Below are 15000 nucleotides of genomic sequence, written 5' to 3'. Positions count from 1 at the left end.
TGAAGGTGCTTCTCTGCTCCGGAGGAGGGGAAGAGGAGCGGAGAAGTGACGGATGAAGGACGTTCCTCCGCCCCTGAAGAATAAACTCTGAGAGCATGTTGCACGGAGCGAGGGAGCGGACGGAGGAGTGGAGCAGCTCTCCCTCTCTCAACATGAAGACCTGACAGAGAACATGTGTTTGTTGTGATGGAGGAAGGATGGAGGAGGCTGCAGCAGAGTGTGCTCCGTGGAGCCTGAGATGACGGAGCGTATCCAAGAGTGAGTAACTGTTCCACTCCACCCTTCAACCTGGCTGTTCAGCTCAGCTTGTCGTCCACGTGGAGAGAGAAGCGGCTGAGCGCAATTATGGGATGTTTTCAATATGACATTGACGTGTAGCTCCAGCGCTCAGAGGGTTTGGTGTTCGCTGGGACATGTTACAGAGTGTGTTGACAGTAGTGACCTGCTGGACGCTGGGAGGCTCCAGCCGTCACACACTGATGCCCTGCCGACGTTTCCCTTTCGTCTTTTGTGTTTTACGTGTTAACATTTTGAAAACAGTTTGGACCAGGCAGCTCAGTGTGGCATCCTGCTGGAACAGTTTGAAACTGCGTCTTTTTCCGTGTTGGTCGGTGGGGCAGCAAAGCAAGGGTTCAATTGTAAAGTCGACCTTTCTTCTCAAACCAAACTGACAAAAGCAGCTTTGTGTTAAAGTGTTTCTACCGTGTACTGAACTGAATATAACTATTATAAGATGAATCTGGTATCGCCCCTGCTACCAGGTCTGATGGTGGCAGGCTGCAGGGAGAGTAGGGCCCAGCCTCTCTGGGTTGCCAGGTCTGATGGTGGCAGGCTGCAGGGAGAGTAGGGCCCAGCCGCTCTGGGTTGCCAGGTCTGATGGTGGCGGGCCGCAGGGAGAGTAGGGCCCAGCCTCTCTGGGTTGCCAGGTCTGGCCCTTTTCCACGGCCACTCTGTGCTTGCTCTCTGAACTGCCTTTAATGAGCTGTAAATGTCAGCATATTGTATCCACACACACACACACACACACACACACACACACATTAGATGGGAAGCTGGTATTTAAATGACAGCAGACACACTGGGGTAAGTGTCTGTTTTTCTGTATCTGGTTCATTCAGCTTTTCAGATTCAAATTAAAATGCCTAAGTTTCCTTTTCTGCACTGACCCAAAAAACTAAGTTGAAGAGAGAGAGGGCGTGGCACACGAGGTAGAGTTTCAATCCAGGACAAGGACTGTGTGTGTGTGTGTGTGGGTGTGTGTGTGTATGTGTGTGTGTGTCTCTAGTATCCATAGGACAGTCAGTGATGTGGTCCTACTTGTCTGTCTCTCAGGGCGGCCCAGAAGCTGTCTCTCTCCCGGAGGAGGAGGTCTCGCTCTCCGGTGGACTCCCAGACTCCTCTGCTCTACACGGGGGGGTTCAGCGGGGCGCTGCAGCTCTCGCCCCCCATGGTGCCGCCGCGCCTCCTGCAGGCGGGGTCCAAGGTCAAGGATGCCCCTGGGACAGGAAAGGTAAAAAAAAGTCTTATCTCCTCCCTACGACCGGTCCTGTCCGAGCTCCTGCTCATTCAACATGGCCGCCTGGCAGAGCTGTCAGCCAACCGGTGCCAACCTTCTGCCTCTCTCCACACTACCCAGAATGCACCTGCTGTGCTGCAGGAAGATAAGAGCGTTAGCTGCAGGTGACTGAACTGGGTGGAGGCACCACGTAGACCTTGTCAGGGTTTCAAACCGACAACCTGCCGCTGAAGGTTGCACAGAGGTCTTCAGTGTAGTTTGTACAGAGCTCCAGCGACGCCTTCTCCGGCCAATCAGCTTCCTCGGTTCAGTTGAGGCGTCGCTCATCGCACATCTGCACACGAGCTGAACGTGCCGCCAGAACCTCCAGAACACAGAGCGGGACTTCCTGCCGGCGGCTCCCAGACAGGAAGTCATCACCACAGGAAGCACAACGCTTCTTTGAGGAAGATGTCATCCTGAATATGGACCCCCCCCCTCCAGTCTTTCTCTCTATGTGTCTTTCTCTCTAAAATTAGATACATCAGCATGTTCTGTACTATAATATATCATATACTAGATAGATATATATATTATAATAATTACTATAATACGTACTATAATATATATAATCTACAGACTGACTCTGGTTGGGGCTCGGTCCCCACAGCAGCAGCAGAACCCTCAACCCGTCCTGTCGCCCAGCGAGCAAGGCAGCACATAGTGATGCACAGCAGAAGCCAAATCTGTCCAGAACTGAGTACTGTGGTGCTATGGTAGCACAGTGGTACTATGGTAGTACTGTGGTACTGTGGTAGTACTTGTGGTACTGTGGTAGTACTGTGGTACTGTGGTAGTACTGCAGTATTGTGGTAGTATTGCGGTACTATAGCAGACCTGTGGTACTATGGTAGTATGTGGTACTCTGGTAGCACTGTGGTACTATGGTAGTACAGTGGTACTCTGGTAGTACTGTGGTACTATGGTAGTACTGTGGTACTATGGTAGCACTGTGATGCTGTGGTACTCCTCTCTCTGCAGATCAGGGTGATGGTCAGGATCTGCTCGGTTCAGGGTGACGGCAGCGACTTGGTGTCGTTCCTCAAGGTGGACGGACGTAAGAAGCAGCTGACGCTGTGCGAGGCCACGCCCGGCGGTGGCTCCGCCCCCCACCGGCGAAGCTCTGCCTTTGTCCCCAAAAGCTTCGCCTTTGACGCCATCTTCACCCAGGACGCCTCACAGGTGAGACGGTCGCCATGTTGGGGCGGGGCACGGCGGGCTGGGGCGGGGCTGTTTTTGTATTGCTCAATTATGAAAGGCAAGTTTATTTATAAAGTACACTTTAACAACAAGGCCATTTATAAAACATAAAACTACAAAGTGTCAAGAAACACATAGAATACATCAAGTAAAATGGAATACATAGAATACATCAAGTAAATAAATTGTATACATAGAATACATCAAGTAAATAAATGGAATACATAGAATACATAAGGATGGGGGATGGTTACTTTGATGTTTTCAAATGTAAAACTAACTTCAACCTCCACGTTAATGTTCCACCCGATCGGTGGAGTGCTTCCTGATGGACGGCTTCCAGGCTGACGTGTGTTCTGCCAGCGTCACTGACGTCCTCCACTCTGTGCTGAACGGAGCTGACGGATGTATCTTCTGCTACGGACACGCCCACCTGGGTGAGACGCACACACACACACACAACACACACACACACACACACACACACACACACACACATACACACATTAACACACACACACACACACACACATACACACATTAACACACACACACACACACACACATACACACATTAACACACACACACACACACACACACACACACACATACACACATACACACATTAACACACACACACATACACACATTAACACACACACACACATACACACATTAACACACACACACATACACACATTAACACACACACACACACACATACACACATTAACACACACACACACACAGACACACACATACACACATTAACACACACATACACACACACACACACACTCATACATACATTAACACACACACACACACACATACACACATTAACACACACACACACACACACACACACACACACACACACATACACACATTAACACACACACACACATACACACACACACACACACATACACACATTAACACACACACACACATACACACATTAACACACACACACACACAGACACACACATACACACATTAACACACACACACATACACACACACACACACACACACACTCATACACACATTAACACACACACACACATACACACATTAACACACACACACACACACACATACGCACATTAACACAGACACAGACACACACACACACACATACACACATACACACATTAACACACACACACACATACACACGTTAACACACACACACACACATACACACATTAACACACACACATACATACACACACACACACACACACACACACACACACACACACATACACACACACACACGCACACACACATTCACATTAACACACGCGCACACACATTAACACACACACACACACACACACATTAACACACACACACACACACACACATTAACACACACACACACACGTACACACACACACACGCACACACACACACATTAACACGCACACACACACATTAACACACACACACACACACACACATTAACACACACACACATTAACACACACACACACATTAACACACACACACACACATTAACACACACACACATTAACACACACACACACATTAACACACACACACATTAACACACACACACACACACACTGTCGTCAATGAATGTAAATATTAATATTGATGTCAACTTATGAAACATGGCTTCCGCTCTCTTGGCCACGCCCCTCCCCCGCCGCAGGTAAGAGCTACACCATGATTGGCCAGGACTGCTCCACCCAGAGCCTGGGCGTGGCTCCCACCGTCATCTCCTGGCTCTTCAAGGTGGCGGAGGAGCGGCAGGAGAAAGGCGGAGGCAGCTTCTCCATCAGCGTCTCGGCCGTGGAGATCTCCGGGAGGGAGGAGACGCTGAGCGACCTGCTGGCACCGCTCGCCTTCTCCACCTCCTCCTCCACCTCCGCCTCCTCCACCTCCTCAGGGAACCCCCAGGACAGTGTGCTGCTGAGGGAGGACCCCATCTGCGGCTCCCAGGTATTGCAGGAGGTGGAGGAGGGACCGGCCTGGTTCAGATGGATAACGCCTATCAGTATCATTAAATATATGAATGGATGGATGAATAGATGGAAGAATGAATTAATGGATGGATAGATGGATGATGGATGGATAGATGGATGGATGATGGATGGATGGATGGATGGATGGGTGGAGAGAGGGAAGGATTGGTGGATGGATTGATGAATAGATGGATAGATGGATGAATGGATAAATAGTAGCATCCATCCATCTATTAATCCATCCATCCAACAGATGGATGGATTCCATGGATGATGCAGCGTGATGGATGATGGATGGATGGATGAATAGTAGAAGAATGTATAGATGGATCAATAGATGGATGGATGGGTGGAGGGAGGGAAGGATGAATGGATGGATGGGTGGGTGGATCATGGATGGATGGATGAATAGATGGATGGAAGGATGGTGGATGGATGGATGGATGAATATGTGGATAGATGGATTAAAAGATGGATGGTGGATCCATCCATCATCCCTCTCTCTCTCACCCTCCCTCCCTCCCTCCCTCTCTCCCTCCCTCCCTCCCCCAGCTCCAGAACCAGACAGAGCTCCCTGCTGCCACGGCAGAGCGAGCAGCCAGCTTCCTGGATGCTGCTCTGAGCTGCAGGAGCAGCAGGGGGCGCTGTGATCAACAGAGCAGCAGGAACTCACATCTGCTCTTCACGCTGCACGTCCGGCAGAGCGGCGCCAGGGCTGCGGGTGAGACGCTGGATTCTGATTGGCCGGAGGGGAGGCCTGCCATGTAGCATTGTGGGGTGGCCCTGGGTGGGTCATAGGGACGGGCATTACTTGTACAAGGTCATCTAGATCATCTACTTGTACAACCGACTCCTGCTCCTGTGCCGGTGCACAGGAGCAGGAGTCGGTTCCTGAGTGTGGCCCTGCGGCGTCAAGACCCTGGGCGTGGCCCTGCGGTGTCAGGGCCCTGGGCGTGGCCCTGCGGTGTCAGGACCTTGCGGTGTCAGGACCTTGCGGTGTCAGGGCCCTGGGCGTGGCCCTGCGGTGTCAGGGCCCTGGGCGTGGCCCTGCGGTGTCAGGACCTTGCGGTGTCAGGGCCCTGGGCGTGACCCTGCTGTGTCAGGGCCATGGGCGTGGCCCTGCAGTGTCAGGGCCCTGGGCGTGGCTCTGCGGTGTCAGGACCTTGGGCGTGGGCCTGCGGTGTCAGGAACCTGAGCGTGGCCCTGGGTGTGTCATAGGGATGGGCATCTACTTGTACAAGGTCCCAACACTGAGTCACACCTGGAACTTATTTGGGAAACAATCGTCCTCGTGTAGAAACATCATTTTGTCCAGAGCTTCTGGGTCTGGTCTTTCGGTCGAGGCGAGCGGGTCTGTGCTGCCCAACCCCAGCGCTCGCAGCACCTTACTGTGTCCAGCGACCCCACCCGAGTCTGAAACGACGTGGGGCTCCGTTCTTCAAGCGAACGTCCCTCCAAGCTGCTGCCGCCGTCAGCGGGAAGAGGGAGGTGTAGAGGTGTAGCATCCACCCGAGCAGGTTCAAAGGTCACTCAGAACCGGACAGAACCGGACAGAACCGGACAGAACCAGGCAGAACCAGGCAGAACCAGGCAGAACCGGACAGAACCAGACCGTTTGGCTTGTACTGGGAGCTCTCTGGGCAGGTCAGCTCGGACCAACTTTTCAACTTGGTCTTTTTGGGGCTTTGTCCACAACAAATCTAAACGAAAGTGAATTCAATATGTATGTGAGACCAGCGCTCATATGACCTGTTTCTGTCTGTCTGTCTGTCTGTCTGTCTGTCTGTCTCTCTGTCTCTCTGTCTGTCTGCCTGCCGTCTCTCAGTGCCCGGCAGTCGCAGTCGTCTCCACCTGCTGGACCTGGGGAGCTGTGAGACGGACATCAGCAGAACCAGAGAAGGTGGAGGAGGGCGGTGTCTGTCTCTCTCCGCCCTGGGAAACGTCATCCTGGCGCTGGCCAACGGGGCAGAGCACGTCCCCTTCCGGTACCACCCATATTCAACTGCATGAGGTCCACTGAGCAGCGCCCCCTGTGGCTGCCAGGGATCAATGTTTCCCATTTTGCAGAGTTGATGGAGAACCATAAAGCTCTACCTTCACTCAGTCGTTCTACATTTTGCATCCTCACAATGTGGCTGCATCTCATTTTTATGTTTTTCATTTTACTCGTCATAAATATGATGTAAATAAGTCATCTTCTACTTTCACCAGAGCTAGGCTAGCTGATCCCCTCTGCAGCCATGCACTGAGCTAACACAGTTAGCATGCGGCAGTGGAAAGTCCCTTTAAGGGAGAATAATAACTCTGTGTATGAATAATAACTCTGTGTATGGATAATAACTCTGTGTAACTGTGTCACCAAAACTCCCCAAAAAGTGAATTGAACAGAACGACAATAGGATGAGAAGATGATTCATGAAGATTCAAATAAATATTAATAATAAAACCACAAAGTGATAAAACACTGAAAACACTGTTTTAGTTGAAAAACATCAACACTTCGAACTTCTCTCAGATCCTCTGGAAGGCTGATCCTCTGGAAGGCTGATCCTCTGGAAGGCTGATCCTCTGGAAGGCGGTTCCTCTGGAAGGCGGTTCCTCTGGAAGGCTGATCCTCTGAAAAGCTTTTCCTCTGGAACCCTGTTCCAGCAGCTTGGAGCGTAGCAGCTGAGGCAGCATCACCAAATGTTTTTGCTCTGCTTTGTGGAACAGCTAGAAGAGAAGAAGCAGAGGCTTTGAGGGGCCGTCCTGGTTCATACAGCAAGGTTAGGGTTAGTCCTGGTTCATACAGCAAAGTGCAAGGCCCAGAAGCTCCTTATAAACAAATAAAATAATTTTAAAATCAATACGAAAAATAACAGGGAACCAGTGTAAAGACTTTAAATATAAGAGAGCCCTTTGCGTGTGAAGACACTAGCATGACGCCGGTGATGATGCGGTGATGATCCCGGTCAGAGAGGAGCAGCAAGAGAATTCCAGAGCAGCATGAGATGCTTTGGTCCTGCGTCACACTGAGGCACGCCACTCCGTTCAAAGTGGCGTTGGAAGAAGGCTCCATTCACCACAAATGAGATGTGATTTCTCCTTCTTTTGCCCGCTCTGTGGAGTCCTGCGGGGATTGGGAAGGGTGTGGGTACGTCTGCCCTCTTTTTTTCTGCCTAACGAGGGCTTCCTTGATGTATAATTCAGGGACAGCAAGCTCACCATGCTGTTGAGAGAGTCATTGGGCAACATCAACTGCCGAACCACCATGATCGCCCACATCTCCGACTCCCCCGGCAACTACATGGAGACCCTGACCACCGTCCAGCTGGCGTCACGTATTCACCGCATGAGGAAGAAAAAAGCCAAGGTAGCTTCCTGTGCCAACTGCTGTTCTCTGGTTTACACTATTCGATCTGTAATCTCCATCCACATTACTTTCAACTCAAGGAAATTCCAGTGATAATTCACTGAGGTTTTCTGTCGTCCATTATGACATATAATCAATATGGCCGTCCTGAGGGAGAGTGAAGCCAGATGAAATGGTCTCTCACCCTCATTATGTGGACTGACGGCCAGTATTTGTACATTTTAGATTACAAACACCATATGGATGCATAAGTAATAAGCTTGCATTGACTTTATTTTAATGTAGTCTCTCATGTGCACTTTTAACCCTATAATGCATCGACGCAGGATTCCAACCCCATCGATTTGGCGTGGAATCGATCAGTGTGTGGTTCTTCTGCTCATGGGTGGTTTACGTTGTGTTTCCTTCCCCCGGTAGTCTGCTTCCAGTTCCTCCGGGGGGGAGAGTTCCTGCGAAGAGGGCCGTTCTCGCCGGGGACCACACTTCCGTCCCTTCCGCCCTCGGACCGTGGCCTTTGATCATGACGTGTGCACAGTGCGGTCCGATGATCCAGACTATTCCTCCAGCAGCGAGCATTCGTGTGACACGGTCATCTACGTAGGCCCTAACAGGACGGCATTCTCTGACAGAGAGCTGAGTGACAATGAAGCTCCACCCTCTTTCATTCCCATCATCCCCTCCCTGAACAGGAAGCGGGGGAAAGATTCTGCAATAATTGACAGCAACCATTTAAAATGTAACACGTTTGCAGAGCTGCAGGAGAGACTGGACTATATCGACGGTAGTGAAGGTCCGGCTGCTGTCGCTTCAGGCGTAAGTCTTCCAGTTAAACCAGATCAATCTGTCTGCCTCCCTGAAAGCACAGCGAAGACTTGCACCAATAACGCTGACCTTGAACCGTCGACCACCTCCCCCAGTGCAGGTTTTCAGAACCAGGACCTGGACTCCAGAAGGACCAGTGCAGATGGGGACAAGGTTCTGGTCTCTTCCTGTCCCCCAGGCAGGCCTTTTCCAAACTCTGAGCCGGTTGTCCGAGAGAAGGTCTACCTGAAAGGGTCGGCCCCTAAGCCTGCCGCCTCGCCTTCTCTTCCAAGAGGCCTTAGGACTTCATCACAGTCCCCCCTGGAGGATGCTGGGAGAGTGCCTCCTGTAGAGATGAGTCAACAGGTGTTGAGAGAGGGACCACCACTCGGGGCTCCTCATTTAAGCAGTACCCAACTGCGGTCCACCCTGGTAGGAAGGTACCTCGACAAGGATTTCCTCCGAACGACAGTGACACTGCAGCAGCCTGTGGAGCTGAACGGTGAGGACGAGCTGGTGTTCACGGTGGTGGAGGAGCTTCCCATGGGCCTGGTCACACACAACGGGATGCCCTCCAGGCTTCTCGGCTTCAACTGCGGTGGCTACCTGGAGGCTTTGGGCTCAGGCCCTGTGAGCATCATCAGCAGTATAAATGATGAGTACGATGCTTACACCTCCCAGCAGGGGGCTTCTGTGATTAGTGCAGAAACTGCCACAACCTCATTTACACAACATGGCAGCAAACAACCTTCTTTTGACTCATGGCCTAGTGAAGTGACTGTTGATTCTCCTGAAGGTATTAGCACCAAGTTGACAAGAGTTTTAATGAAGGTCAAATGCAACGAACCAGAGAAACAGCCTGCACTGACCTCACCAAAAACAGTTGGTCGGGAGCCGTTTTTACAGCACGGTGCTAAGAGTTTGCTGAACGACAGCGGGGTCTGCTTTTCAGACAGTGACCCTGCTACACCATGTCAAACATCTTTTACCAAGTGCCCTCTCTCCCCAGACATGACCAAAGCCTTCCTCAAAGGTTCCAGAGCCAGAGCGCCAAACCCTTTATCATCTCAGACCCCTCCACACAGCTCCCACGCCAGTCTTCCCAGGAAAACAAAGCCTACCTCACAGGCTGCTCTGGGCTGCAGCAAACAGGAAGGTAGACAGGTTGACCTTTGGCTCCAGGGAAGCAGTCACTCTGATATCAGAGAGGCGGAGTTTCAGTCGACAGGTAAGACACTGAGAAGTACCCCAAGCGGCATTCCCTCGAGGAAACCAGGAGGAAATAGCAACAGTGTACCTCGACCCCCGAAGGCGCAAGTCACTTCTTCCTCTCACAGGGTCATAGACGGCTGTGAAAAGTTCAGCGGTCGCCGAGGAGACACACTCATTAAGATGCCAAGGCTCACGCGAGGGGCTACGACTCTGGGAACTGTCTCTGTACCTCAAGGTTCCTCTGAATCCAAATGGGAAAATGAAACTGCTCATGGAGAAGGAGGCCTGAGGTTTCCTTCTTTGGGGAAGAAGTCAAATGGACAGAAAATCAGTATGATCCCGAAGTCTGGATCTGGGAATATCTCTCCTCCTGCTCTGCCTGCCAGGCACTGGAACCCAGAGCAGAAGGCCAGGATCGCTTTATCTCCAAGTGCCTTAAAAATGAGCGATCGTGCAAAGTCTGCTTTTTCTAGAACATTCCCATCGGAGGAGGAATCTCAGACAAGGCTCAGAGCAGATTCACTGAACTACAAGACCTCTGCTTTAAAAGCAGACCACGGATCTGCTCGGACAACATCCAGCCTGAAGACACGAGGAGCCAAAGGTGATTCCTCACGGTATTACGGGAGTCTTATTTCTCTTGAGAAAAGCGACAGTCTTACCTCAGATGGTTCCAAAACTAGACTTTCCAGAGACAACATTGGTGCTAGCTTGAGAGGTAGCAGCAGATCGAACCACTCAGTGCCAAGACTTGGAGTTCCAACCTCTACATCTACACCTGCTCCGTTCTCCCTTTCTCCTCCTGGTGTCTTTGCAACAGCTGGGAAACCTTGTTCCCGTACGGTCGTCTCCAGTGGCTCAAAGTCTCGATCGCTGTCTACCAGCAGTTCAAAGAGCATTAGCTCCTCCACAAAGCCTGTTGATAATCCTGTAACACGCAATTCCAGTCTACCTCCGACCGGTAAGTTCCAACCCCGGTCTGGGGCGGGAACCAAGCCAGCGAGAGGCACCGTCATGGGCACCAAGCAGGCAATCAGCCGGGCCGCCAATAGCCGTGTTAGCCAGCTAGCCGCAGGTAGCCAGAGGATGCACCTCGACCGCGGCCCGGGCTTCACAGGAAGTGAGGGCGAATACGGCGAGACCACCCCCCCGATGTGCACACCGCTCCCCTCGCCGTACAGCAAGATCACAGCTCCCAGGAGACCGCAGCGCTACAGCAGCGGCCACGGCAGCGATAACAGCAGCATCCTGAGCGGAGAGCTCCCCCCTGCCATGGGTCGCACCGCCCTGTTCTACCACAGTGGAGGCAGCAGCGGCTATGAGAGCATGATCCGAGACAGCGAGACCACAGGCAGCACCTCGTCAGCCCACGACTCTATGAGCGAGAGCGGGGTGTCGTCGTCCAATAGGAGCAGAGTTTCTAAATCGCCCAAGAAGAGAGGGAACGGTAAGATAGCACTTCAGTTCTGACATTGTACCACACTACTAACATAGTACCGCAGTACCAACATAGTACCTCAAAACTAACATAGTACCATAGTACTAATATTGTACCGCAGTACTGACATAGAACCACAGTACTAACATAGTACATGGGTGCTAACATAGTACCACAGTACTAACATAGTACCACAGTCTACACGTATGACCACAGTACTAACATAGTATCACTGTACACACATGGGTCTGGGTGGAACATCCTCTTCTTCCAGCAGCAGGTGTTACTCACTCTATTCTGGGATTTTCATGGAGGAAGTGTTTATCCACGCTGCGTATCTGGGCCGATATCATCTGGTATTCCATGGCGGTGTGTACTACAGTGTGTACTACAGTGTGTACTACAGTGAATATTACAGTGTGTACTTCCACCAGTATGGAGCTGATTGATGCTGCTGATACTTGCTCTCCGTTCAGTTGTTTTCTAAACCTCATGAATATTTCATGATGGCCGCCGCCTCCCGCCGCACACACCCGACTCCAATTATCACCCAGCTCCACTGTGATTTATTCAGCCCCCCCCCAAATCAATTACCCCCCCATGTAAATGACTTCCAAGCACGAGGCACCATCTCAGCGTTGGGTTTGGTAAAGATGCTTCAATAGAACAAAAACATTTTCTTGGTCAGATTCGGCGCCGGCGTCCTGCTCATATGTATTTAATCAGCGTTTTCATTCCATCCCGGGACATTTACTCGACATGTTTATGTGGCTTCAACACAGCTTTGCTTGTTTATTTGATTTGAATCCAGATTCAAACATGACTGCGTTTGTCGTGACGCTGGGTTTCTGATCTCAAACAATTTCAATTGGATCAGACGACAGGATTATGTTTTGGTCTCGAGTTGAAGTTGTGTCCTGGACGTGTATGAACTGGGCTTTGTAAATAAAGTTTGACATCCATTGAAAGATGTTTCTCTGTGGCGAGCGTAGGCTTCCAGCGCCGCAGGCTGATCCCGGCGCCGCTCCCGGACCCCTGCACGCCGGGCAGGAAGTCCGGGGGCCACCGGGCGGAGCTGCCGCCACCGGGGGGCGCCGGCAAGGAACCCTTCGAGATCAAGGTGTACGAGATCGACGACGTGGAGCGTCTGCAGAGTGCGAGACAGGAAGTGGGCGTTGCCGAGGTGAGCGTATACTTCCTGTTGAGACTGGATGATACAACCAGATTACCAATGTGGCTGAGTGCGGACCACCAGACCTAGAGTCCCACACCTGGACGGGGGGCGGGGTCTCTGGGTCCAGAGACTGAGGGTGGAGGAATGTTTAGAGATGTGCTCCGTATCGCCATGCATCTGGATCTAAACCAAGAGATGTTTGTGACGTAGAACTTTCTACACCCAGCAGCCTGCATTGTGCTGTGTGTGGGAGCATCAGGATGGTGGCTCCACCCTCCTCCCTCCCTCTCTCCACCCTCCTCCCTCCTCCCTGCTCCTCTGTGTGTGTGTGTGTGCGTGTGCGTGTGTGTGTGCGTGTGTGTGTGTGTGTGTGTGCGTGTGCGTGTGCGTGTGTGTGTTTGTGCGTGTGTGTGTGTGTGTGTGTGTTAGTGTGTGTATGTGTGTGTGTGTGTGTGTGTGTGTTAATGTGTGTATGTGTGTATGTGTGTGTGTGTGTGTGTGTGTGTTAGTGTGTGTGTGTGTGTGTGTGTTAGTGTGTGTGTGTGTGTGTTAGTGTGTGTGTGTGTTAGTGTGTGTGTGTGTGTGTGTGTTAGTGTGTGTGTGTGTAAGTGTGTGTGTGTGTGTGTGTTAGTGTGTGTGTGTGTGTGTGTGTGTTAGTGTGTGTGTGTGTGTTAGTGTGTGTGTGTGTGTGTGTGTGTGTGTGTGTGTGTGTGTTAGTGTGTGTGTGTGTGTGTGTGTTAGTGTGTGTGTGTGTGTGTGTTAGTGTGTGTGTGTGTGTGTGTGTTAGTGTGTGTGTGTGTGTGTGTGTGTGTGTGTGTGCCTGTGCGTGTGTGTGTGTGTGTTTGTGCGCGTGTGTGTGTGTTAGTGTGTGTGTGTGTGTGTGTGTGTGTGTGTTAGTGTGTGTGTGTGTGTGTGTGTGTGTGTGTGTGGGTGTGTGTGTATGTGTGTGTGTGTGTGTGTTAGTGTGTGTTAGTGTGTGTGTGTGTGTGTGTGTGCGCGTGTGTGTTAGTGTGTGTGTGTGTTAGTGTGTGTGTGTGTGTGTGTTAGTGTGTGTGTGTGTTAGTGTGTGTGTTAGTGTGTTAGTGTGTGTGTTAGTGTGTTAGTGTGTGTGTGTGTGTGTGTGTGCGTGTGTGCGTGTGTGTGTGTGTTAGTGTGTGTTAGTGTGTTAGTGTGTGTGTGTGTGTTAGTGTGTGTTAGTGTGTGTGTGTTAGTGTGTGTGTGTGTGTGTGTGTTAGTGTGTGTTAGTGTGTGTGTGTTAGTGTGTGTTAGTGTGTGTGTGTTAGTGTGTGTGTGTTAGTGTGTGTGTGTTAGTGTGTTAGTGTGTGTGTGTTAGTGTGTGTGTGTGTGTGTTAGTGTGTGTTAGTGTGTGTGTGTTAGTGTGTGTGTGTTAGTGTGTGTGTGTGTTAGTGTGTGTGTGTGTGTGTGTGTTAGTGTGTGTGTGTGTGTGTGTGTGTTTGTGTGTGTGTGTGTGTGTGTGTGTGTTTGTGTGTGCTTGTATAACACGGAGCTGAACCTGCTTCTGACTGTTTTTGTTTCTGTCGTTTCCTAGCAACCGTTCCATGACGTTGAGAAGGTTGGTTGACACGTGAAGCTTCGTCTTTCATCTGATTATTTTCTCTGTTTCTCTGATGACTCATCTTGTGTTGACGTCGCTGCTTCATCTCAGTCCACATCATAACACACTGATAACATCCTTCAAATACACCTGCACATGTAAAACAAAGCTAACGCTGCTCACTCGTCGCCCAAAACCAGCGTCTACCTGCCGCACGGTTCAGTGACAGGAAGCGGTTCGACTGTCCGGCGCTGCCTGGTCGGTCGCCTGGAATCCCTGGTCCCCGGTCCCTGACCTCAAGTCCTCCAGGCAGCACCCGATGGCACGGCCCTTCCTTCCAAAGTCCAAACTGTATTTATATCAATTGATCCGAAAACAAAGCTGTTCCAAATCGTCACAGTTTAATTCGGCCCCGCCTCCCGCCTGAAGGATCGTCCAGCAGAGGTCAGGGGTCGCTGGATTAAACCGGAAACCCATTCCTCCAGATATAAATAGAACACGTTTCTGTTAATATTAAGAAATCCAGCGGCTCGGTACAGCGGCACCTTAATCCCTGCGGCCCGCCAACAGTTTGACCTGTAGATTAATCCCAAAGCTGCAGATTAGCGGCCATGCTAATTGTGTGTCAGGCTCCTAATTTATCCTGCCGCCGGAAGGAGGCGCACACCCCCGATCCCGCTGGCGCTATAAAGCGGCGTGTCCCTGCTCCAGGGTC

At 51.1% G+C, this 15000-nt stretch overlaps 1 protein-coding gene across 1 annotated transcript in view; it reads left to right on the top strand.

The window, feature by feature from the left end:
* LOC307247860 (kinesin-like protein KIF26A) overlaps positions 1-15000 on the top strand; it is a gene marked incomplete at both ends in the record, with an annotated part of 35817 nt that overhangs the window by 18926 nt on the left and 1891 nt on the right. Inside the window, 11 exons of the mRNA XM_080023978.1 lie at positions 1333-1510; positions 2537-2737; positions 3099-3192; positions 4441-4730; positions 5306-5474; positions 6579-6738; positions 7943-8105; positions 8523-11565; positions 12549-12739; positions 14280-14303; positions 14997-15000. The exon at positions 14997-15000 is cut by the window's right edge and continues 147 nt beyond it. Coding sequence (XP_079880104.1) covers positions 1333-1510; positions 2537-2737; positions 3099-3192; positions 4441-4730; positions 5306-5474; positions 6579-6738; positions 7943-8105; positions 8523-11565; positions 12549-12739; positions 14280-14303; positions 14997-15000 — 4517 coding nt within the window. The remainder of the gene's footprint in view (positions 1-1332; positions 1511-2536; positions 2738-3098; positions 3193-4440; positions 4731-5305; positions 5475-6578; positions 6739-7942; positions 8106-8522; positions 11566-12548; positions 12740-14279; positions 14304-14996) is intronic.

The sequence above is a fragment of the Zeus faber genome, assembly GCF_960531495.2.
Source record: "Zeus faber genome assembly, chromosome: 2".
Classification (NCBI taxonomy): domain Eukaryota; kingdom Metazoa; phylum Chordata; class Actinopteri; order Zeiformes; family Zeidae; genus Zeus; species Zeus faber.
The sequence above is the reverse complement of the archived record's forward strand: the minus strand, read 5'-3'. Positions and strand labels throughout refer to the sequence as shown.